This window comes from Eptesicus fuscus, chromosome 20 (genome assembly GCF_027574615.1).
Source record: "Eptesicus fuscus isolate TK198812 chromosome 20, DD_ASM_mEF_20220401, whole genome shotgun sequence".
In the NCBI taxonomy this organism is placed as follows: Eukaryota; Metazoa; Chordata; class Mammalia; order Chiroptera; family Vespertilionidae; genus Eptesicus; species Eptesicus fuscus.
Genome location: NC_072492.1, coordinates 25,089,904 through 25,115,203, shown reverse-complemented (window position 1 = coordinate 25,115,203; position 25,300 = coordinate 25,089,904). Strand labels below are relative to the sequence as shown.

The 25,300-nt window shown below is 46.0% G+C and overlaps 1 protein-coding gene across 1 annotated transcript; it reads right to left on the bottom strand.

Moving 5' to 3' along the window:
• Window positions 1–312: 312 nt before the first annotated feature.
• Window positions 313–19,894, bottom strand: PCTP (phosphatidylcholine transfer protein). The gene is made up of 6 exons (XM_008147743.3): window positions 19,705–19,894; window positions 9,554–9,671; window positions 6,941–7,020; window positions 3,646–3,817; window positions 2,720–2,787; window positions 313–1,582 (listed from the first exon to the last, which is right to left on the bottom strand). The coding sequence occupies exons 1-6, from the start codon at window positions 19,846–19,848 to the stop codon at window positions 1,517–1,519; spliced, it is 648 nt and encodes a 215-aa protein (XP_008145965.2). The 5' UTR covers window positions 19,849–19,894; the 3' UTR covers window positions 313–1,516.
• Between the last annotated feature and the right edge of the window lie 5,406 nt (window positions 19,895–25,300).

Sequence of the window (25,300 nt, the reverse complement as noted above, 5' to 3'; positions counted from 1 at the left end):
GCAAGCCTACCTTTTGCTGTTAGCAGCAATCTAGCCACCAAATACAGCCCAACTTCAACAATAACTTGAAGAAGAGAGCTGAATTATAACGTCAATTTGAGCACCTGTATCAACCCATACCTGAAGCCATTCTTCACATGGCCTTGCAAGTAAGTGAGCCTAAAATTCTTTTTTTGTTTTTGTTTGTTTGTTTGTTTTTGTTTAAGTCCATGAGTTCGGACAGGTGTGACTTGTAAACCAAAGAGACCAAATTGATTCATTCTCACAAAAAGAACCAGGTAGGAAGGAAGCTGCACACAGGATAAATAGAAGCCACTCTGTATTTATTTGGTATTCAATCACTTTCCTTCCCAGAGAGAAAACGTACAGTCTGAGATATCCCGTTTTACTAAACCCCTGGCTTCTGGCTTTACCTCCTGAATGTCTAGGCCCGTTCATCAAGGTTGACACCGTCACATACAGTGCTTAAACGTTTTCTCTGAGATCATCAAGGCTGTGTCACAGGATATCTGGCCCAACCAAAAATTCAGGAGCAAACATAGAAGTCTTTGGGTGGTGGGTAGACAACTTGGGTAAAATTCCTGAGAAAAAAGTACAGAGTCAACCAAGCCACTCGTTAACATTTCCCTGGCTGTGGACCATGATCCTGTCAACATCTCTAAACGTTCCAGATGGGAAATTCATCGTATTGCCTATAAGGACACTTTATCACAGGGCTGTGTGCAAAGCATCTTGGCTTTTGTTAACTACCAGAGCCATCCGGATGCCTCCATTTCCAGTAAAATGAAGAGCTAGTGAGGTGTGGCCAACCTCTCCCCCGTGGCATATGGGATAGAGAAACACCCAGACATGGGTGATGAGGAAAAAACGGTTGTCACATCATAGTCGTATGCTTAGTCAGGCCTACAGTGGTTTTCAAATCAAAGCAGCTTCTGATCCCCCAGCTGTGGAGATGGGCAGAGACTTTTATTGGATTATCCCCTCAAGCCCCGGCCAAATCAAGTCACCAGACCTAAGGCAAAGGGACGTCAACACAGCCTTCCAGTCTTGGCGCACTGTGGGCCGACTCTGCAGGGAATGCAACTTCCAGCGGCCCCTCGGGAGTCGGAGAGTCGCAAGAAATCCAGTTCTGGGCAGGAGCCAGCTTGCCTGGAAGGGGCATTCTTACTAGTGTGTGTTTTTCTGTTGTGGTGGTGGTGGCTTCTCCACCCACCCATCCCTTTCCAAAGGCACAATGGAGTGATTGTGTTCCCTACTGTGGACTTCCCTTTTGAAAAACAAACAAGCAGAAGTTAATCTGACGCACATTCAACCGTGGAAGGAGGCAGCCAGCGGGTCCCAGGGCAGCGAGAGTGGGAAAGGAAGCCGGGCGTCAGGCACACACGGAGGCTGGGGCCGAGCTGGAGAGTGTGCCGGCCTCTGAGGACGGGGAAAGCGAAAGGAAGGCCGAGCGTCCGTGGGTTGTGGCTCTTCCGCAGACGTCGGTCCGTGGGCACAAGGTTCCCAAGTCCCTTCCTTAGGTTTTCTGGAGGTAGATCTGACAGGCTTTCGCCAAGTCTTTCAAGAAGTTAGGGACTCCATTCTGCAAAGCAAAGGAGACTGTCACGTCTAGATTCTCACAGCAATCACCCCCCGATTCCTTGGCATGTGGCTCAGGTAGACAAAGGCGACTCGGGGAAGAATGAAAGACAACAGGGCCTGGACCGGATTTCAAGTTGCCACAGACGATGGCGAAAGGTAAGATCCAGGGCGCAGGCGAGACTAGACGACAGAGGCCACTGTTGCGAGGCACTGCCTTATCCTTTGGCTTTTGCTAATGAAAAGCTAAGGCATTTCTGAGACACCGTTTCTTGAAAAGAAAAAGAAAACACGGGAGATGGGATGGGGGCTGGGTTGTTCAGCTCCTCTGAAGAAGTGAAAAGGACCCGCTTTGCAGAATTAGAGACTGGTGAGGATTTGGGGGCGTGAGGCTGGATATACAATTGTTTTAGTGAGTGTTGACCATTGTGCAAGACTTTCCCAAACCTTGTCTTATCCACTCCCACTCAACGAAGTAGGTAATATCCAGGCCCTTTCAAAAGGGAAAACCTCGATGGCTTCCATCAATTACACAGAGCAGGGCCTGGATTCAAAGTCACCTGGGTTTGACCCAAAGCCTCTGAGCTTTGTCACGCTCCCAGGGGGTCTGTTGAGCCCTCCAGCCAGTTAGTAGGACTTGTACACAGCAGGCTGACTGGTCCCGGTGAAGCCAGGCGCCTAGGCCGTCTCCAGGGATGGGGCAACCATTGTGGTTCCCTCTCCTTACAGAGCAACAGAGCAAAACCACAGGAACAAAACCAGAGGCTTCCCCCAGGCGTGGAGACGTCAGGCTGTCTCCCCGGCCAGGCCAGCTCCTCCGTAAGCAGACACAGGCTCCAAAGGCACCATTGTCCGCACGGGGAGCAGCTATTGTCCCGAGGTTCCAGAGAGTGATCCTGGCGGGGTCTCGGGCCACAGGCAGGGAGGGGCTGGCGTTCCAGCTAAGGATTCTTTGTCTTTTGCCCCAGCTCCATCCTGGGTGTTGGCAACCCCAGTCCTAACCGTGGTCACTCAACCACGCTGCTTCATAAAAGAGCCTCATTAGGCCTGAGACAGCGTGTCTCTTCGGCCTGACAGCCCCACGGGCTAAGTCAACATTTGTCAAACACACTCCCCCCCCCTCTGCCTCCTGGGAGCTCACCTTGGCGGCCCAGTTAATGAGCCAGGACGGAATTTGGCCACCTGGGTTATCGAAGTAATACATGAAAACTGGAGGGGGAGAGAAAGCACGAGTCAGCAGGAGAAAACAGGTTAGAAAGGTACAGCCACAAACCCTGGGAACCTCCCTGCTTGATTCAGACCCAGAAGGAGAGCGGGGAGGCAACATGTAACTCGGGTGGATTCTCTCCTCGGCCTGGTCTTCCAGGGCATTTATATGTAAACATTTTTGAAAACATAGTCAAGGTACATTTTGCTGCTATTTATTAAGTACCTGGCAAATGCCAGACACTTGGATAGAGTCTCATTATTTCTCCACTCACTAACCTAACAATCGTAAGGAGGTGGTGAAATGAAACCCCAATGTATACAGGGTGAAATGGAGACTAAGAAGTGTGGGTTTACTTATCAAGGTGACAGATCTAACAGGCATCAGAACTATGGCTTGGATTTTGCCTCCAGTTCAAGGCCTTCTCACCCAGTAGGGCCGGTGGCCATGTGCCCCATGCTCTGCCCCAGCTCTTCTCATGGTTTGAACTCGAGGTAGGCAGGCCCCGAGACTCTGGGTTTTTGCTGAGAAGGAGCTATGCCCCCCGAAACATTCCTATGGGCTCTTTGCCCCACCCACAGGACCCACCTGGAGTCAATGCTGAGCCCTCTGGTGGACTCTGATGTTCTATTTCATCTGGACAACAGTCAGTAAAGAATGGATTGGGTCAGATTTAAACATCCACCTTGCACTCTAGCCAAGTTTCTGGGATGAACTGAATCTCTCCCCATGTTTGTCTTGCACCCCTGCCCATTCTCTGACCTCAGGGAACGAGGATCATGCATTTACATGCCTCACGATCAGCGTGCTCTTTGCATGGGCGGGCCTGGCCGGTGCGCCCACATGCACTCTGGCTTTACCTTTGCTCCCCTTCTTGCCATCGCTCTCAATCGCCAGGCTCTGCTTGTACCCCTTCACCCGGATCACGCCCGGCCTCTCAGCAAACTGTGGCACGGAGGTGCTCTGGGCCAGGACCACGTAGATCTTCCGTCCTTCCACGTCCAGCTCTCGCCGCTGCCGGATGTAGACATACTGGAGTGCCAGTCAAGGCGTGACATCACACCGGCATCTCAGATGGGCAGAAGGAAAGCACCCCAAGCCAGAAGCCAGAGGAGGGGGTTCTGTTCCTCCCATGGTCTCCCTGGAACTGTTACTTCACCCACCTGCCCCATCTCCTTACCTGCACTGCAAGATTGTGCCCCTTACCACCTGGTGCATCGTGTGAGAGCATGCATTACCCACCTGTGAACCATTCCTTGCTGCTTTTAACTGTGCGGGGAACCACTCCTGTCTCTAAGAAGGCACTGGGAGATAGCAGAGGACTGGTTGCTTGTCAGCTGTGTCATCCTGGCTTATTTACTCAACTTTTCTGAGACGCAGTTTCTCTATGTGGGGAAAGGGGGGACCATCGCCCAGCAGGCAGGGTTGATGGGGGCATTACAGGAAGACTGGAGCAGAACAAGCACTCGACAAACATTCAAGTCATTCCGTTTTGTCCTGACTTCCCCCAAAGCTCTAAGTACTGACCTCTGTGCACAGAGGACAGACAAGCAATGTACTTACAACTGGTGATCGTAGGAAGGCACTGACTTCCTGAATATTTAACTCTGAGTTAGCACTAGTTCACCAAGAATGACAGTTATTTCATCACAATAAACAGAACAGCCTCTATGCCGATAGCACTCTTCTGGGGAAGATCATTAAATCCTAAGAAATGAGAAGTCACTACTTATTAAGCCCTTACCATGTGCTTTCCCTATAGCAGTGGTCGGCAAACTGCGGCTCGTGAGCCACGTGCGGCTCGCGAGCCGCGGTTTGCCACTCTGTTGACTAATGAGTTTGCCGACCACTGTCATATACTACCCTTTACCTCTTTGCACACAATATGCCACAATTGCCTAATCCTCACAGCTTCCAACTACACAGTAACATTTAGTCTAGTCCAGTGGTCAGCAAACTCATTAGTCAACAGAGCGGCAAACCACGGCTTGCGAGCCGCAGTTTGCCAACCACTGCCCTATAGCATCTATTTTGATCCTGACAAATCACCGTGAGTTCAGTACAAGCACCCCGGTCTAACAGATGACATTACACCAGAGAGGTAACGAAACACGCCCAAGGTCCCACTGCCCCGCTGAAGTGATGAAACCTGAATCGGAACCCAGATCTGGCTTCAAAATCTATTTAACTTGCATAGGTGGACGGGCTCAACTCTTTGCCTGCATACTTTCAAATGACAGAATTTTAGATTTAACACTAGAAGGAATTAAACGCCTAAGACAATAAAAAAAATCACTCTAAGTACAATACAGTTGCACTTAATGTAATAGCAACAACCACAGCCCCATGCACCTCAGAGTCTCAAAAGCACCCACAGTTGTCCCACTCATCACTCAGGCATCCTGAGTGATGGTCTATTGCCCTCCATCTCTAAGTCATGGGGAGTAAAGTTCTCAAATGTTTTAGGGAAGAAATGATGTTGCTTTGGCTCCGGATCTCCTCTCTCCCACTTCACAGCAAATATTGCCCTACTTTCTCCCACAACTTACTCAGCTCTTGTGACAGATGTCACCTGACACTCCATTGAGGAAAAATTAACTTACACATATTGATTAAAAATTAACTTACACATATTGATTAAAATTTGGCGGAGGTCTTTGAAGGGTTGGGAGGTCCAGCATGCCACAGAGCCTATGACTGGAGAACCACCAGTTCACTGAGGCCCAGGGACCCAAAAGGCCTTTTCCAAGGTCACACAAGGTCACACAGCAAACCGGAGGATGGCTGCATACACAACCTGGGATCTTTCTCTCCAAAATGAATGTTCTTTACCACGGCACTATTCTCTGTTTTCAAAAATTTAACAACCCTTATTAGAGAGACATATATGCATAGAGAAAGACTAAAAACAACAACTCCGGGCATCGTGTGGCACTGGAAAGCCAATGAAATAAAAGTTTAAGGAGTCCTGAGTATTCACCCCTGCGAATACCTACCCAGCAGTGTCCCTGTGAGGTCATCAGCTGTGTGAACCTGAGTCAAGTTCTGAACTTCTCTTTGCCTCAGTTTCCCTCACTGTGAAATGGGGATGATGATGCCCATTTTGCACTCTTGTCGGCAGGATTAGAGAAAACCACATAGAATCTAAGGGGTTAAGTAACCCACAATTTGTTGAAATACATGCCATGTGTAATGTAAGCTATCTAGCAGGATGTGGGAACTGTGGCAAAAAATAAACCCTTATGGAGTTTAAAATCTAGTTGGGGGCCAGGTAGACACAAAAACACACACAGACAAAACACACAGAACACACCCACACACTCCCTCTCTTTTTAGGGAATAATTATTTAGGAACCAACCGACTTTATAGAATGTTAGGGCTAGAAAAGATCCAGTGATCACATAATTCAGTGGTTTCCGAGAGTTATGTTTTAATCCACGAGCCCCTTTGCTCAAAGGATCTTATGTGGAAATTCAGTGTGTGAAGTGCTCAGCTGCTGTGATGAAAGAGAAAGCTTGCCTGTCAGTCACCCTACCCCCGTACTGCTCTCCCAGCAAATTCCCATCCCACCCTCCCAGGCAAGTCCTAAGTGGGCTTCTTAGAACCTCGGAGTGGCAGCTCAAACTCCCCACATTCCATTCAACTGCACCATAAGATACATAAGGAAATCGAGGGGAAGAAGCATACACGCAGTGTCCAGAGCCAAGAGGGATGGAGGGACCACTGTGGGGTCCATAAAACATGAGGAGGTATGAGGAGGGCTGGAAGTGTGGGGGCTCTAGTCCCCACTCTGCCACTAATCACCTGTACGGATGCCTCTGTCACTTTACCTCTCTCTAGATTGGGGAGTGTGTTAAACTTGATTAAAAGGTCTTCCCAAGTCCCCAATTCTTCAAGCCCTAGAAAACATCTCAGGAAAGTAGAGGCTGCCCTCCAGTGACCACAGTTACAGACGCTCCTCGTGGTCAGGCCCAGAAATCCCACTCTGAGGTCTCCAAAAGCTGCACAGGGTGCAATAACAGCTTTAGCAGATGCTTCTGCAAGATCAAAGACGACGGTGTCCACACTTGCTGGACATACCACCATCGGGCGATGGCCCCGGGGCCCAGCAACCCTTAGAAAGCCGAGAAACGGTGCCCCCTGGGAAAGGATACGTCCCTGTTGGACATGGGAAAAGGGTACTTCACTTCCCAGTAGACCACAGTCTCGCCGTTGCAGTCTTTTTCATAGAGTTCTAAGGAGAACAAAAGAAGTTAATGCATCTGGAAGCCTCTTTGGTTTCAATTCACATGACGCCTATGTAGGATGACCTCGTAGAACATGATAAACCATGAATGCATACAGCACAGAATTCTAAAAAAAAGTCAGGCCCGTTCATTACCACTGCAAGCTTGTTGCCTAAGGGCACGGTCCAGCGGATATAAAAGCAGAGTCAACATCAAAGAACCCAACAACAAAACTTGTCTATCTCAGAGCAAAAAAACAAGATTCTCAGCTAGGAAGCAATGAATCAGTCACTATCCAGCAGGCAAGAATAAACCTTCAGGTTTCAAGATCAGGGTAACCACCAGATGTCACTAGAGTACCAACAATTTTGCTTTTAAGACCTTTTTCCCCGCCTCTAGATTTTAAGACTTGACCACTGGCTCAGGACGGAGCTGCTTAGTCTAGCGCATTTAGCTGGGAAATAAAGGTTCTGGAGAAGGCAGTGTCCTTCCTGGACACAGAGGAAGGGGGCGTCACTGTGGTGAAGGGTCTTGCTTCTCTCCCATGTTTCTGTGCACTGTGCCACAGCTGCAGTGACCAAATCTCCTGACTATCGCATCGTGCTATGGTGTGCAAACAGCGGCCGCTCTTGGAGGGAGGTAGCAAAGGAATCCGATGATACGTATCCCCTCTCCCCCCATCTGTACTGCAAACATCTCCCTAACATTTAGAGAGGAAGCCAACCCAAGGGTGCCTTGAGAAGCAGATGAGGAAAAAACATATTATTCAACTCAGTTTTGGAAAGAAAATCTAATAAAGCGCTTGCCCAGCCACTGGTGCCACAGGGATTGAAGACAGGCCTTGAAAGGAAGGGAAGAGGTGGACACCTGTTGCTTTTCCAAGCTCCGAGTTGACTCCCCGTTCGTGGACTAGGATCTCCATGCTCCTTCAGGGCATCAACTTCCTCTCCTTCTCGACTATGTGGTTTAAGCAGAACTGGCTCAGCATTAATCCCAGGGCTGGGAAAGTGGCAAGACATGGCCCCACGGGGGTTAGGTCAGGGAGGTGCCTCTGGCCAGGGTCTTAGCTTGCCACTCGAGCAGGTTTAAGCTGAGAAGTGGCTTAGTATAAAGGCTCTCAGGGAGCTCACAGAATATCCAGGAGGACCAGAGTTAGGTTTAGACCGCAGGATTGTTCCAGAGAAGCCAGTCGGGTGGACCAGACACCATGGCGTGAGAACCAAATGTCAGAAGCTCTGCAACTGTCTGCCCCAAAGTCAGGATGCCTTTGCTGGGACCATCACCGGAAAATGGATTCATGCTGCCTGCTTCCTCACGTTGCTCTCTCCCAAACTGAAGACACATGTGTACTTTATGGGCCACTTCAGTCACATGACTGGAATGGCTGCTAGGGAGGCTGGGACAGAGAAAACAGTTTGTCCCTTGGATGGGCGAGCAGCACAATTCCCCCTAGATACGAAGCGTATCTGAAGACAGTAAGTGACCCCAAACCATGAGAAAGGGCCATGGGAAATAAACACGTGGTCCATGCTGAGCCAATGAGAGCCAATCCTGGGCTCTGGCTGCCAGCAGCAGCAGGAAGTGGGATTCTCGTTCCTGTTCCTCTGGGGTTAGTCATATGGTCACTTATGAGCCTGGATCTTCTGGTGGCATCTTTGCATGACATAGGAATCTGCCTGAGGATTCGGGCGGAAAAACGGAGTCAAAAGATGGAGAAGTGAGTCAAGTATTGGATGCAGCTCTCCTGGAAGCCAGACACCCACAGAGTTTTCAATGCCACGAACCAATAAACTTTTTCCTTTTCTTACACGGGCATTTGTTAGCACCTTTGTTGCTTGCAACCAGGAGACCTGACTGAGAGGGTCTTTCAGAGTCAGTGTGCCCCTTGGCAACTCCGTAGTTCTATGCCACTGTGACCGAGATGGCAGAGGTCTCTCCCAGCTCTACGGCAGGGGGATCCCCTGTTTAATGCCTTTCATAACTCTCCATCACCCATAGGGTCCAATCTAAGGACTGCAGACTGGCAGCCAGCCTAAGCCTTGAGGATCTGAACCCTCTTCCCACCTTAACTCCAGATTCAGTTGCCCAATTGCTCACAATTTGTACATATCATGCTGTTTCACATTTTCCTGACTTGACTCATAATGTTCTCTGGGCATGGAACGCCCTTGCACCACTCATCCCCTTACCCTAACTTCCTCACATATAGTATTCTTGTGTTCAACTTCCAAAACAAAGCTCGGACACCACCTCCTCCAAGAAGCCTTCCATGATACATAGGTATAAAACGACAACCAAGTTACAGAGAGAACAGAGTGGCCCGCTGAGCAAACTGAAGAGTGGATCAGAAAGTATGCAAAGAGCAAGTCCTAGGACTAGCAAAGGCACATTTCTGCCCAGCACTTAAGGCGTTTATGCCAAACTTTAAAATGAAACATAACAGAGTAGAAATTAAACCTGTCGCTTTCTGCTAGGTAGAATAAATAACAATAGATCCTACTTTCTAGTTGACTTTTTAAAAAAACAGTGGGTGCTACTCACCTTTAACATATTGGTCCCACTGCTTTCTGTAGTCTAAGTCCATATAGACATCGGCGAGCAGAGCCGGCGGGCAATCCTCCAGCACACCGAAGACTTTATACTCATACAGTCCCGTCCGCTGTAGAAACAGAACAGGCAGAAACAACCTATTGGTTCCCAAGTTGCGAGGCAGCTGGACTGCACAGCGTGTGAACAACAGCCGAGGCCGGGGTTCATGCCACACCATTGATCGAGCCCCTTCCTGTCGTCTTGGTGGCATGATGATGAAGAAGCAGATGAGGCCCCTGCTCCCCTGGGTCTTAAATTCGCCAGGAGCATTGGTGGTGGCGTTAGCTACAAACAGTATCCAGCTAATGTAAACGGGCGCCAAGAAGGGGCATGTGACAAATGAAGCTGGATTCAGAGGAGAGGGGTCCTAAATAAGGAGGTGGTCAGGGAAGGTCTCTATGCGGGATGACCTTTATCAGAACCTCTTGTCCAAAATATTAGAAGGAGCCGTGCGTGGGAGGATGAGGAAAGACCATTCCTAGTAGGGGGAGGCCCTCAGGCTGACAGATTGAAATGCTCAAAGAGCAAAAAGTCCAGGGCTCTGGAGAATGGTGGCGCCCAGGGAGTGGTAGGAGTCGAGGCCACAGAGGTGGTGGGACTGGGCCCCCAAGGGATTTGTAAACCAGTGTAAGTGTTAACTATTTTGTTCTAACTGCTATGAAAAACCAAGGAATGACTTCAAACAGGGTATGGCTTTAGAAGGATGACTCACTGCTTGGTAGAAAAAGAGATCCTAAGAGAGTGAGAAAGTGGTTTAGAAGACAGTGCCATAGTCCAGATAAGAGAAGACAGTGATCTGAATGGGGTGGTAACAACAGTGATGGGGAGGAGTCAGTGGCTTAGGGATAGATTTTAGAAGTCATGTCAACAACAATTGCGGTGGGGACAGGCTGGCTAAGGGGAAGAGAAAGCAAAGAATTGAGGATAACTCTCAGAACCTCTGCTTGAACAACCAGGCAAATGGGGAGCTCCTTTTTGTAAGAAAAAACTTGGGAAAGAGGTCATTTGTGGGCTGTGGGGTAATCAAGGGTTCCACCTTGAGTTTGAGGTGCTTATTAAACAACCAAGTAGGGGGTGTCGTATAGGCAGCTAGCATTCAGGGAACAGGTTACTATTTCAGATTCCACGGGGCCTAATGAACCCAACACACTGTTTTATCAGTTCTGAGACAGAATTTGTCAACACTGCTTCTTTTTTATATAAAGGACTTGTGCAAAAAGGGGAAGGAACATCAGTTGCAGATCATATTCGTCCCTTTTATTCAGGGGAAAAAAATGTTTCTAGATTCCAAAGTCCAAGAACCCTTGTCTGCGAGGGTACTGGGCTGCAGTTGGCCACTACACATTTGCACTCTCCGGACGATGGCAACTTCGAAGTTCCTAACCGTCACCTTGCCTAAAGGCTCTAATTTGAAGATTAAACCAGTGGCCCTTAAATGTCAATGCAAAGGCAAACAAACAGAAAGCAAGCCTTTGGAGCCACTCAACTTCCGTGTGCTAACATAATGTTATCGGGTAATTATGCCTAAGTGAAGCCATCCTCTTCAGCGCCTTGCTGGAAACTCGTGTGAAGTCAAGGGGGTAAGCATGGTGAATCTTTCCAGACATCATGAGGCTTGTTCAAGGGTCTCCTAGCTCGGGTGGCATAACCCAGGGGTGAATAACCCAGTTTAGGAATCGCAGGCACATGTGAAAGTACCTGGCAAGAAACGGAAGGCCAACTTGCAACGAAATTCAGAAGGATTTTCCAGCTCCAGAAGTATGTGGCTTTATACCAAGGGTTTCCTGTCATCAAGGGACAAACTAACAGACCTGAACCCCCTACGTGCTGTGCCAGGGATGCCCCAGTGGAAGGACAGACCTCGGGAGAAACCTCTCCTTCCTGCCCCCGCCCCTCACCCTCGCATATGGAAAGGCAGTGAGGGTTTACCCATAGCACGCATTTAGACCCACATGTGTTTTCATCACCGTCGGAAGGAAGACAATTAGCTCCTTGTTCAGGAATATTGGGGGCCCCATTTTCCACACAGGCTGAGCAAAAGGGACAATTGTGTCTTGAGATCATTATCTCCCCAACCTGACATGAGTTAGCTTTGGCTATCTGGATAAATTAAGACAAACTGTTTCCTTAAACTGGCTCCTGGCCCCTCCTGAGTGGCACCACAGCCCTAGTGACCTCAGTCCTATACAGAAAAGAAAACAGAAGCCCTCCAGGAAGAGGAGAATAGAACGGGGTGATTGACGTGAACACCGAAGAATGAGCTATTGTGACGGCTTCCTTTAAACACTCCCTTCGAGGCAGCGCTGAGAAAGGCCAGACCTCACAGGAACAAGATACTTGGTAACACCTTTCCTAGTCTAGCAATAGAAAGTTCTTTTCGAGTGCTGGGTGGCCCCACCCAAGGTCCTGGGTCAAAACACTTTTTTTCACCCATTATTTCTTTTTAAAAAAAGGATCTCAGCACATATGCTCACGTTTTTATTTTGTCTTTTAAAAAATACAGTCAGCCCTAGCCGGCTTGGCTCAGTGGATAGAGTCTCAGCCTGCGGACTGAAGGGTCGTGGGTTCGATTCTGGTCAAGAGCACATGCCTGAGATGCAGGCTCGATCCCCAGTAGGGGGCGTGCAGGAGGCAGCTGATCAATGATTCTCTCTTATCACTGATGTTTCTAAATCTCTCTCCCTCTCCCTTCTTCTCTGAAATCAATAAAAATACAGTGAATTTTTTAGCATTGTAGAAATAATTCCTATTCATTATAGGAAAATTGGAAAATGCCAAAAAAAGAATGAATAAAAATGGCATGTGACACTCCCCTCCCCCCCCCCATAATCCATAAATACCTATGGGTAATATGGGACACATTACTTTTAAGTAAATAAATACTTCTCTATGTTACAAAAATGGTAATAATGGTATAAACAGCGTGTGTTCTTATTTTTAACAATATTATATTGAAGCTATGGAGAGATCACACCTAACTTAGTTATTCTTTTAAGTTATTTCTGTTTCCAAATATTTTTACAAATATAAATTCTGCTGGAATAATCTATCATTTCATACAGACCAAATTGGTCCATAATTCTAACTTTTTAATTAGGAAAGCTTCCTTAGAGATAAATTATATTGACATTTTAAGGTTTTTATACTTTATATGAATGTTTAAGAAAATTTATACTCTCCCCAGTAGCAAAGGATCACCTCACCAGGATTGGGTACCGCTGTTTGTCCAATTTGACAGAAAAAAAGTACAAATCTTAGCTTAATTTGGGCAAAGTTTTACTATTGATTGAGCTCCTTAAAAGTAGAGATATAAACTCTCTATAACATTTGTTGCAGTTACGTTTCTAAGCTTCCTAACATTTCAATAAATTAATACAAATGAGTTTACTCAAAAGGTTTTAAACCACAATGAAGAGTGGCTCCATTTTTTCAATCACACTGGAAAACAACACACTATCTACTTGTCTAATGCTCCATTTACAGAACATTTAACTTCCTACGCTTCCCATAGTAAAAGAATTATTCAGTGGTAGAGCACCGGTCAATATTTAGTGTGCGATACAGTCACCAGAAGACACCCCCTTCTTTCTTGCTAAAAGAACACCGTCAACAGTATTGTAATACTGATGTCTGATGTCAGATGGATACGTGCCTTCTCAAGGTGATCACTTTGTAAGTTATATAAATGTCTAATCACCATGCTGTACACCTGCAACTAATATTGTATGCCAACTATAATTTAAAAATTTTTAAATATAAAAAAAAAATGTTTTAAAGACTCACATTACAGTTAAGAAAAAAGAACCCCCACCCTGGCCGGTGTGGCTCAGTTGTTCAATTTCCTGTCAAGGGCACCTACACTGAAGGCTTGCAGGTTTGTTTCGCAACCCCAGTCAGGGCGTGTAAGGGAGGCAACCAATCGATGTGTCTCTCTCACATCAGTGTTCCTCTCTCTCTTTCCTTCCCTTCCACTCTCTCTAAAACATATTACTTAAAAAGTGAAAAGTAGACTGATAGAATAATGCTGATAAGATATGAACATTTACAGGGAAATATGATTATGTGTAATTTCATCACAACAGTACAAAAGTATATAAGCATTGCTAAAATGCGTGGCCAAGGAAAAGAAGTGAGAGATAATGGACCCTGTCAATGAACATTAAATAGAAGTATATTTAAGTTTACACAGAGATATCTACAACTCCACACACTCTTTTATAGTAAGTGCTGCCTCCTTCCACTAAGTAACTCAGAAAAAAAAAATTACAATCTTGCTGGGACCCACCACGTCCTTAGTCTTGAGAAGAAATCAAGCTTGGGCTGGCTTTTTGGCTTGGAAAGTGCTTCCTTTGGTGACCTGTCAACAGCACTGCAGCAGCTATGCACTTCGTATTCGAAGTTTTCCCATCACTTGGACCTGCTACCCGTTATTTCAATAATGCCAGCGATTGTTTCTCACAGCACGGTGCTGTTTCCAGACTTATATTCATTATCTCATGTGCTCTCTAACATAGCCCTGATTGCCATATACACTGAGTGGCCAGATTATTATGATCTCTGAACGCATAATAATCTGGCCACTCAGTGTATATCCTATATAATAAAAGGCTAATATGCAAATTGTCCCCTCGACCAGGAGTTCAGCCAGCAGGCAGGCCAGCCAACTGCCCATGTCCCCTCCCCCTGGCCAGGCTGGCCGGACCCCACCCATGCATGAATTCATGCACCAGGCCTCCTCTAATATATATATTTTAGCAATACTTACATATATATATTGAGTGGCCAGATTATTATGTGTTCAGAGATCATAATAATCTGGCCACTCAGTGTAGATAGAAACATTGGTGTTGCCTCCGTCTTTGTACAAAGAACTGAAGTGAGGCTAAATCATGTGCCTGAGTCCTACAGCTAGTACTTGGGACAGAAAGAGGGTGACACCGGCCCCTCCTACTGCCCACAATGTCTCCTTCTTTAGCTCTCCTCTGTCCAGGCCACTGTTGCAGACCACATGCTAATGCTTAAGGTAAACAAGACCCATCACACAGCATATCACAGCCAGAAGGGGCCTTAGACCCTTTTGTAAAAGATGTCAGTGACTTGCCAAGCGTCAGTCAACAACACTGCTGGTGGCAAAGCCTGGATGGGAACCTGTTCCTTCCGGTCCCCAAGCCAGTGCTTCTGCCCCAGACCACCCAGGATGGACCTCCCACGGAGATGCTCCCCTGAGTCCCTTAGCCCAGTGTGTGTCCAATGGGCCTCCAACTACCCCAAGAGGTACTTTTTGGATGCTGCTTCTGGGGGGTTCAGATAAGGACCAGGGAAAGCTGGGAATGGCGAAAGGATGAATGTTATCACTTTCAACGGAGCAGGGCTGTGCTGTCTTTCTCTATGTTATTCCAAAGAGTCATGAAAATACAGAAAATCGTAGCCAGAAACTACAGCCTGGTGCTTACGGCGGGGCTCGGAGGCACAGCAGGCATAGCGTCTAAGCTCTCCCCCCGACTGGCCTTGCTCTTCTCAGCGGCCCAGTGGGTCTAATGAGAGTTCCTACCTAATAACATGACTATGGTGATTAAATTAGATGATCCGCCTAAAGTTCATCCCATAAAAAGTACTTAGTATTCGATATCACTTTCATTAACAAGGTCAGTATGACACTCTTTTTCCAGACTGAAGAACCCAGGATTCAGAACTGCAACATAATGCATGTTTTTAGGAAAACGAATATCTACGGAGTACCTACTCCAACCCGGCACTGCGCTTAATGATGAATAGGCACAATAATCCCTCAAAGTCAGCATGTTATTATCTCCACTATATAAACGAAGACCTGGAAGGGGGGTGGGGGGGTTCGGCCACTTACTACTAAAATCGCTGATTTTTGAGATGCCCTGGTATTCCGGCTAACTGGTCTCCATATCAAGCTGCTACATTTCTTTCTTTCTTTTTTTAAAATATATTCTTATTTATTTCAGAGAGGAAGGGAAGGGAGAAGGAGAGATAGAAATATCAATGATGAGAGAGAATCATTGATCGGCTGCCTCCTGCATGCCCAACACTGGGGACTGAGCCCACAACCCAGGCATGTGCCCTGACTGGGAACTGAATCAGGACCTCCTGGTTCATAGGTCGACACAGCCACGGAGCCACGCTGGCCAGGCAAGCTGCTACATTTCTTAGCAATGGTTTTTCAAATGCCTGCAAGAAAACTGTTCCATTTCTTTTCACTCGCATTCACAGGGTTAACATATGTTGAGGAACAGAACTGCCAATAATGGTACACGTATTTATCCTAAGCATAATAAATTCTGTAAGAGCTAACATGTGTATACATGAGAAACATCAAAATGTCACAATGTTTGCATTTGACATTGCGGTTCCCATGGAGAAGCAATCCCTGGTGGACCCCCAACCCCTGTACCCACCCCTCAACTGACCTCACTCGTTCTCTTCAATTTATGGTGTTTATCTGCATTTACATCACTAACTTCCAGGCAGCCTTGATGAATCCCATTTCCCTAATCCTGTCAGCACACCCTGGACTGTGCACTGGATTTTCTTTGCTTTTCACAGAAGAGCTCATTTCTATTCCTCAGGGGGACAGGAAGCCTCCCCAGCCTACGACTGTGGAAGCTGTCCAACGCCAGCCACTCTGGCAAGCAACAGACTCAGATGGGAGGAAAAGTGAGCATTTCTCACCAGAGAGAACCAGTTCTCATGGCAGGAGCCAACGCGACAGCTGCCACTGGGAAGTGTGTAGCAAGACTGCGTGGAGACAGTGAGCTAAGTCTGATTCAGTAGTTTAGATCTCTCTAAGGAAGCAGGGTAGGTTTCATCTCTTAGGATTGCAGATAGCTAGGTAGAGTGATCGTGAGAGGTAGCTTACTAAATACCACACTGGGCTGAATGCTTCACATGGGGTTAGCCCACTTAATCCACAAGGATAACAGGAGATACACCAATTTTTCAGACAAAGAAACGGAGGCTTAAAGAAGTTGTGAGAAATAACCTGGGAAAGGCAAACCTTTTGAGAAAAGGCAGAGACAGGAGGTAGACTGGTGGCTGGGAGTGGGAACAAGGTGACTGCAAACGAGCAAGAGGTTTCCTGTGGGAGCCACACAACTGTTCTAAAATCAGATGGTGGTGAAGGTGGCATAACTGCACACATTTACTAAAAATCGCTGAATTGTCCTTAAAATAAGTGGATTCTATTATTTGTAAATGACATGTCAATAAAGTTCATATAAATGATCCCTCCATAAATAAGAGAGTTTATAAAACTCACCGAAGGTCACACAACTAATGAAGGCCGAACGTAGGCATGAAGCCAGTGCTCTGACAGCGGAGTCCATGGTCTATGACCCGGACTCCGTGGTCTCGGCACTCTCTGAACACGTCATTAGATAAGTCATAAGCTGTCTGAGTGCCTGTGGCTATATATAGGGTCACCCTATAATTTACCATTCCAGCTGGCACACTTTTGAGAGTGGCAGTTGTAAAAATTTTCTCCGGGACAATAGGTGTAAACTGGGCCTGTGGGGGGTATATTGGGACATTATCAGTAAATATAATTTGAAAGTATATCAAGCATCTTATCCAACCACAATGGTATGAAACTAGAACTTAACTATAAGAAAAAAACCTGAAAAACACACAAACACATGGAGGCTAAATAACATTTATACTAAACAATGAATGAGTTAACAACGAGATCAAGGACAAAATCAAAACATACCTTGAGACAAATGAAAATGAAAACACAACAACCCCAAATCTATGGGTGTTCATAAGAAAAGATTTACTAACTAAAGCTTAGAAGGAATTCTCTGGCAGGAGGGAGGTACAGGATGGGCGTCAACCTGGAAAACAAATGAGGCTTTAGCAAAGTGGGCCAGGCAGCAAATCATGCTGGATGATGCTAAAGGCCAGTAAGGGTTCTAGGAAGGAGCTGGTGTGTAGCCTGAGCCAATAGGGCCTCCACATTTCAATACAGATGGAGATCAAAATGGCTAGGGGCAATGGCCCTCCATCCTGTCCGCTGAGGCTCATTGAATGGCACGCCTATGGGAATCTTAGGATCCTCCAAACTTGTGAAAGCTCGCTAATTTACATCAATGTACCATGACTGTCTTCATCCCCAGAACAGGTGGGAATAAGACATATAGAATGGTTAGTAGGGATAGGAACTGTCTAAATACCACTCACGTCCCCCCCCACAGGAGAGAAGTGGTCCCTGCTACATAACAATACACAATGGAAACAATACACAATACAAAGCCAGTCACTCTGTCTCAGCTTGCAGGCAATGGATACTGTGAGATAAAAGATACAAAAGCAAAAAAGCACAGGCCCATGGGGTAGGGAGTATGGGTGGCTAGAGGACAGGAGCAGTATGCATGAGTTATGGGAGATAAAGCTGGAAAGGTGAGTTAAGACCAAACTAGTTCAAAGATGAGTTAAGACCAAACTAGTTCATGGTGAAGTCCTGGGGGGGGTGGGGGGGAGGGAGGGGAGAGGGAGTTGGAAGAGGTCCATGTGGGGAAAGAGGGACATATGTAATACTTTCAAAAATAAAGATTAAAATATAATAATAATAATAACATTTTTTTAAAAAAGACCAAACTAGTTCAGGATAACCTGCGGGCAACATTTGCCTTCCTTCAGAGAGGCGCTATGGAAGCATATTTATGACACAGGACTAGAGCAAGACAGCTGAGTTCTGATTCCAGTTCAAATCTTGAACAAGCAACTTAACCTTTCCGTAGATTCATTTCCATACAGGTAAAAAAAAAAAAAGTATAATCATAGCACCTTACATTAGGGATGATGTCAGGATTAAGTACCTGCAAAGACTTAAACAGTGCTTGGAACATAAGAAAGCATGAAATGTATTCGCTGTTACAATAGTTATTATTAATTCTGCAACCAGCAATGCCACTGAAACGGGAGTGATAAGATCATAGCCTCTTGGGTGTTTGGACTGTAGTGTGTAGGATGGAAAGCTGGGAAACTAGTTAAGAGGTCACTGCAGTTCTAGGTGAGCAGTACCATGTATAGTGACAAACATGTAGAAAGGTAAAGGGAAAGGAAATGGGCCCTATGTCAGATATGTCTCAACAATCGAATGGACACACCTTGCCAAATGCCTGGATGTGGCTGGTAAAGGAAAATGGAATAATCTGAGAGAAGATAAACGGATCTTGTCTGAAAACTTGTCCAATTTTGCACCAAGGTAACTGTTGAAATTTCCCTAGGAAATTAATTCTGTCTGCTCTAGACCGTGAACTTGCTCACCTTGCTACACCCAGTGGTATATGTAGCAAGACATCCAGAGCTCCTCCCTGCTCTAACACTATAATACTCTGGTCCTCTGCCAAGAAACCTGGATTTCACTTACCTTGCCTGAGGATGACCTTTAACCTACTTGTCATGAACTGCTATTACACAGAGCAACTGATGACAGGGCTCAGGTGCAATATGATCCTCCCACCTGGATGGCTACTTGTTCCAAAGGCCTGCAGGAACGCCTGGAGACCTGCTTAATAACCAACTCCATTCCTCCAAGGCCTTCAGAGAACCTTTCCCTCTGAAGCTTCAGACTAAAGTTATTAAGTGCAACTTACAAGGAAGGGGCAGCAGCCAAAAGAAGCAGGTCACAGGAATGGCTAGAGTTGATAGTAAGCCCCTCCTCAGCGACACTCCTCTCCGCACACACCAGCCACCCTGCACATCCAGTCTCTGAAAAGTCCTTTCTTTTCCACCTAGATTCAAACCCGAGGAAATTCCCCACATACACACACCCCTGGCACCCACTCCGGAGGTGCATGCGGCTAAGAATCAGCAGACCCACGTTTTAACTTGACAGTTAACTTCTAACAGACCACACCCCCGTGGGGCCTCAGACCTGAGGCTGAATTCTGATGACCCCCCCACTCCCAGAAACTGGACAAAGTCAGCTGGAGGCACCGCCCCAGCACTCGCTCCTCCCAGCACCAGAAGACCCGCCCGGGTCCGGATTTCCGCGGCTGCAGCCCCTCGGTTCCCCCGGAAGGCTGGCCCTGGCACGCGGCAGCCCCGCGGTCCTCCAGCAGGCAGGCCGCTACCTGGTCCAGCAGCCGGTAGATGCTGATGCCCAAGGCCTCCATCATTAGCTGCCATTCGGCCCCGGCCAGCGCGGGCTGCTGGAGCTCGGCACAGGCCTCCCGGAACTGCTCCGGGGAGAAGCCACTGGCCGTAGCAGGGTCCATCCTTCCGCAGCAGGGCTCCTTCCCCAGCCGCAGAGGCTGTCCAAAGGCTGCATGTAGGTTCGGGGGCGGGGCGGAAGGGTGGCCCAGCGTGATTGGCAGGGAACCGAGAAGTAATCCAGGGGAAGGCGGGACTTAGCGGGGGGCGGAGTCTAGAATGGGGTGGCCCCAGGAAGGGGCGGGGCTATGGAAGTGGGCGGGGCTAAGCAAGAGATGAAGGTGGCTAAAAAAAAATAAAGTGAGAAAAACTGGATTTGAGCTAGGGAAAGATTGGGGTTCCTGTGGAAATGGGGGCTTATTTATAGACGGAAGAAGGAAGACACTGTCATCTCAGAAACATCCCCTGAGTAACCCATCCCATACTCCTTGAAAATCTCAGGGGTCAGATGCTAGAACTATATGTTTCAATATAATTTCTATTCTTTCTGTTACGCATTTTAAAACATTATTCTGAGAAGAGGTCCATGGGATTCTCCAGAAGGCCAAAGGGATTTATTCCACAAAAGGGGTCAAGAAACCTAGTCTACAGGGGATCCCCAAAAATACATATACACACATTTTGAATAATTATAAAGGCAATGTTTATTAATATACATTTCATTTTCAAAATTGAGCTATCATCTGTCTAAGTGTGTATACATTTTTTTTTGGGGGGGGGCACCCTGTATATTGGACCTATAAGGTAATTTGCCTGCCTAGAGGGTGAAAGATGATCTAAAAGTTATTATTGTAAGATCCAGAGACCTAGAAGCATGGAACAGACTGGAATCTCAGAGGGAAGGCGGGGTGGTGGGAAGAGATCAACCAAAGAACACCCTATCACAGACAATAGGGTGGTGGAGGCGGGAAGGGGGGGGGGAAGGGCGCCTCTAGAAGAGGTCAAAGGGAGAAAATAAAGGACATACGTAATACTTTCAACAACAAAGGTTTTAAAAATAAAATAAATCAAAGTTATTATTGTATCCACCAAGGATTTCTGCATTTTGCATAAATTTAGACTTCTTACAACTCGAGGACCTTTTTGTTCTCTCAGGTCCCTTGGGTATTACTATAGTTATTACCACCAGACTGTACTTGGCTTTGAATAAAGTAGGTAGTTTAAACATCAAAACAGTATAGCATCGCATTAGTGCCAATAAACTCTGGGAACCCGTGTTTCCTCATCTGTAAAATGGGGTAAGAATTGTGCAACCAGTTAGAATTGAGGAGGTAACTACATGAAATAAACATAAAACACGTAATAAAAGCTCTGACATAAAATGTTCTGGCCAAAGTGTAAACAACAGTTTGAAAAACAACTAGAAAAGACCTACGGGAGTAAGTTTGAGGATACACAAACTGGATACACAAACTCCCTGTTGTGGCTGAGTGATTGATCAGTGTTGTGGTGTGTGTTTTGATACACAAACTCCCTGTTGTGGCTGAGTGATTGATCAGTGTTGTGGTGTGTGTTTTTACTGGAGTACTAAAAGCATATCTGTTCTTATGTCCTAGTAAAAGCTACAGAGCACCAAGGAAGTGAGAAGTGATTGAAATATATGGTGTCATGGATGAAACATCTGGTAAAGATCAGCACTTCTTACTCTCTCTAGGCATGGTTTTCCTGGTATAGAACTAATTTGGTTGGTGGATTCCCAAGATCGAGTCATGATTATGAAAACTAGCTTTGCAGTCTGAGTTCTAGTCACTTTAAGAACCAGCAAATCACTTTAATTTTTTTAAATGATTTTTTATTTTTGGTTGCTGTTTACTTATTTATTAAAATCTTATTTATTGTTTTAAAAATATATTTTATTGATTATTTTACAGAGAGGAAGGGAGAGGGATAGAGAGTTAGAAACATCGATGAGAGAGAAACATCGATCAGCTGCCTCCTGCACTCCTCCTACTGGGGATGTGCCCGCAACCAAGGTACATGCCCCTGACCGGAATCGAACCTGGGACCTTTCAGTCCGCAGGCTGAGGCTCTATCCAGAGCCAAACCGGCTAGGGCTAAAATCTTATTTATTTTTAAAACACTGTTTACTCAACAGTGATAGAAAAATTCTAGTGTCTATCTCAAGGATTTGCTGGAGGAATATGAAAGTAAGACAAACAAAAGCACAATGTAAAGTGAAAGTGAACACTTGTAAAGTGTATTGTCTCAATAGGTAGCGCCAAACTGCAGCTGACTTTTGATTTTAACCTGTTTCTTTGGCCGTCCACATCATTCAGTTTTGCTCTATTCAACTCCTACTGCTGAATGTCCGCTCCTGCTAAAATGCTTAAGGGTTTTATCTCGCTGGGACAATGGAGACCCAAGAGGGGGATTTCACTGTCACTGGGCTCCAAATCTTGTAAAATAATAACCTGTAAATCGGTTAATGATAGTGTAAGCCGGCAGAGTACTCATTATGAACCAGAAACTATGCTAAGTGTTTTCATTTAATCCTCGCAATACCACTCTGAAATCAGTTCTTTTATAATCTCCAGATTTCACATGAAAAAAAAAACAAACACTGAACTTTGGAGAAGTGATGTAACTTGCCCAAGGTCACAATTCCGTTAGAGTCTAGAGCAGTGGTTCTCAACCTTCCTAATGCCGCAACCCTTTAATACAGTTCCTCGTGTTGTGGTGACCCCCAACCATAAAATTATTTTCGTTGCTACTTCATAACCGTAATTTTGCTACTGTTATGAATCATAATGTAAATATCTGTGTTTTCTGATGGTCTTAGGCGACCCCTGTGAAAGGGTCGTTTGACCCCCAAAGGGGTCTCGACCCACAGGTTGAGAACCGCTGGTCTAGAGCCTGCTTACTCGGGCCCTTGTCAGCTCTTACTGATGCAGGACCCATAGACAGAAAGCAGTGAACATAGCTTCTAACCCAACTCTATCTGTAAAGGTTTTCACTCCTAAAAGACTTTTTATGAACCATGATAGCCATAAAACTATAACATTTAACACTGAAAAAGGACATGGATATCACCTTTAGTTTCTTCTCATTTATTCATGTACTCGTTGTTTGATATTTCTTAATCATTGATCGATATTTATCACAAGTGACTACATTAATAGATTAAAAATAAATAAAAAATTGAAGGCAACATATGAATCTTCCTTAAGTATGAGGTTGTATGCTTTATGGCGATCACAGCTATTGTGGGGTACAAAGATGGGTCAGATGCAAATGCTCGGTCTTAGTTTGCCATCTACATGAACAAAATTAATCAGATAAATTATTTTATGTATGTGTTACATATGATCTAATCCATCACTTCCGTAGATAAGAGAATGGAGGCACAAAGAGATAATACCTTGGGTAATACCTGGGTTATTCAGTTAGTCAACCCATGTTGTCACAGATCCATCAAGACCGAGGGTCCCTACTGCCTTTCTCCTGCTAATACGAATAAAATCAGACGTACAAAACAGGTGTTAGGAAAGATGAGTTTTGCCTTGTGGGGCATCTACTTTGTGTGAACTTTATTAAGTGAAACTGACATTTAAGAAAACTGCATTTGTCGGAATCCTGGAAGGGGTCAGAGAATAAAGTCATCATCCACCTTCCTTCCAGTAAGGAGATTCCAGAGAGAGCTGGAAGTATTGGATTACAGGTCCCTTCCGCTGCCCTGACTAATCAGCACAAGGGATCTGAGTTCAGCACTAGGGCATTTCACACCCAGTGTCTAGGGTTTCACTTGGGCTGTGATCCCCAGACTGCAGACCTGCACTCTCCTATTCAGCAGCATAAATACTGGTGCCTCTTTTTTTTTGTTTTGTTTTTTTGTTTTTTTCTGGACACTTGGAACCCTCTCTTAGAGTGAAGGTCTCCAGTTTGGACCAAAGCCAGGCTGTCTTTCTCTGGGAATGTAGACTAGGCTCCTCGTGACTTTAGCTGCCTTCATTTAGACCAGTTCCATCTGGGAAAAAGACTCCCTCGGGTCCCCTTTACTCACTATCTCACTAGGATTGTGTGTCCATGAGAACAAATCAGATTTGTTTGCAAATTTGAAAACCTTGTAAGGATACTCCTCGCTTTCCTTCAAACCGTATGTATAATGAGTCAACAGTTTTTACTATTTCTACTGCCCACGTAGCTTGAATTTGTTTACTTCTTTCCTTTTTTAGAAAATATATTTTTATTGATTTCAGAGAGGAAGGGAGAGGGAGAGAGAGGTAGAAACATCAATGATGAGAGAGAATCATTGATCGGCTGCCTCCTGCACGCCCCACACTGAGGATCCAGCCCACAACCCAAGCATGTGCCCTGACTGGAAATCAAACCGTGACCTTCTGGTTCATAGGTCGACGCTTAACCACTGAGCCACACCGACAGGGCTTGTTTACTTCTTTCTTTCTATCTGCACTGCCCACCCTCACCGAAGCCACCATCACCGTCCCCTTAACTGCCCAGTGACCTTCTAACTGGTTGGTCTCCCTGCTGGAATCCATTCCTCACACAGACAGACAGAGAGAGCTGTGTTAAAAATGTCAAATGTCGCCCTGATCGGTTTGGCTCAGTGGATAGAGCGTCGGCCTGCAGACTGAAGGGTCCCAGGTTCGATTCCGGTCAAGGGCATGTACCTTGGTTACGGGCACATCCCCAGTAGGGGGTGTGCAGGAGGCAGCTGATGGATATTTCTCTCTCATCGATGTTTCTAGCTCTCTATCCCTCTCCCTTCCTCTCTGTAAAAAAATCAATAAAATATATATATTTTTAAAAAGTCAAATGTTACTCCCCTCCTTACAATAAGAGTTCACAGGCTTCACATTGCATTAAATAACACTCAAACTTCTCACCCCAGCCTACAAAGTCATGCCATCCTACTGGCCCTTCCTGAATCTCCATCCCCACCCTCTCCTCCCTCCCCTCACTCACCAGGCTCCAGCCTGATGCTCTTGAGTTCCTGGGTCATGCTTAGTGCGTCTTCACCTCAGAAACTTGGCCCTCTTGTTTTCTCTGCTTCAACTGCTCTCCGAAGGCTCTTCACTCATTTTTGTCCTTCTGGTATCAGCCAGAATCTTCCTTCCAAGGACTCTCCTCCCCCAGCCTCTTTTATTTTCGATCTCAGCCTTTTGTTTTCTTTTCCTGTGTAAAAATTGGTTGCCACTTGTGATTGGATCTGTGCCCCAGTGGGGGCAGGAGGAAAACAATAAGAAGTAAACTCATAAATGTGAATTGCTTTCCAGCACTGATCTTGATCTGTAATTAGTTGAGCATTTGTCTCCTCCATCAGAGCATAAGTTCAATAGCAAAGACCTGTCTGTCCTCTCACCTCTTTTTCCCCAGTAACTAGCTCATGCCTGGCACATAAATATCTGGTGAGAATCAGTATTAGGATTCTGTTTATACACACACACACACACACACACACACACACACACACACATATATACATATATATATATATATATATATACTAGAGGCCTGGTACACGAAATTCATGCGCGGAGTGGGGGGTGTCCCTCAGCC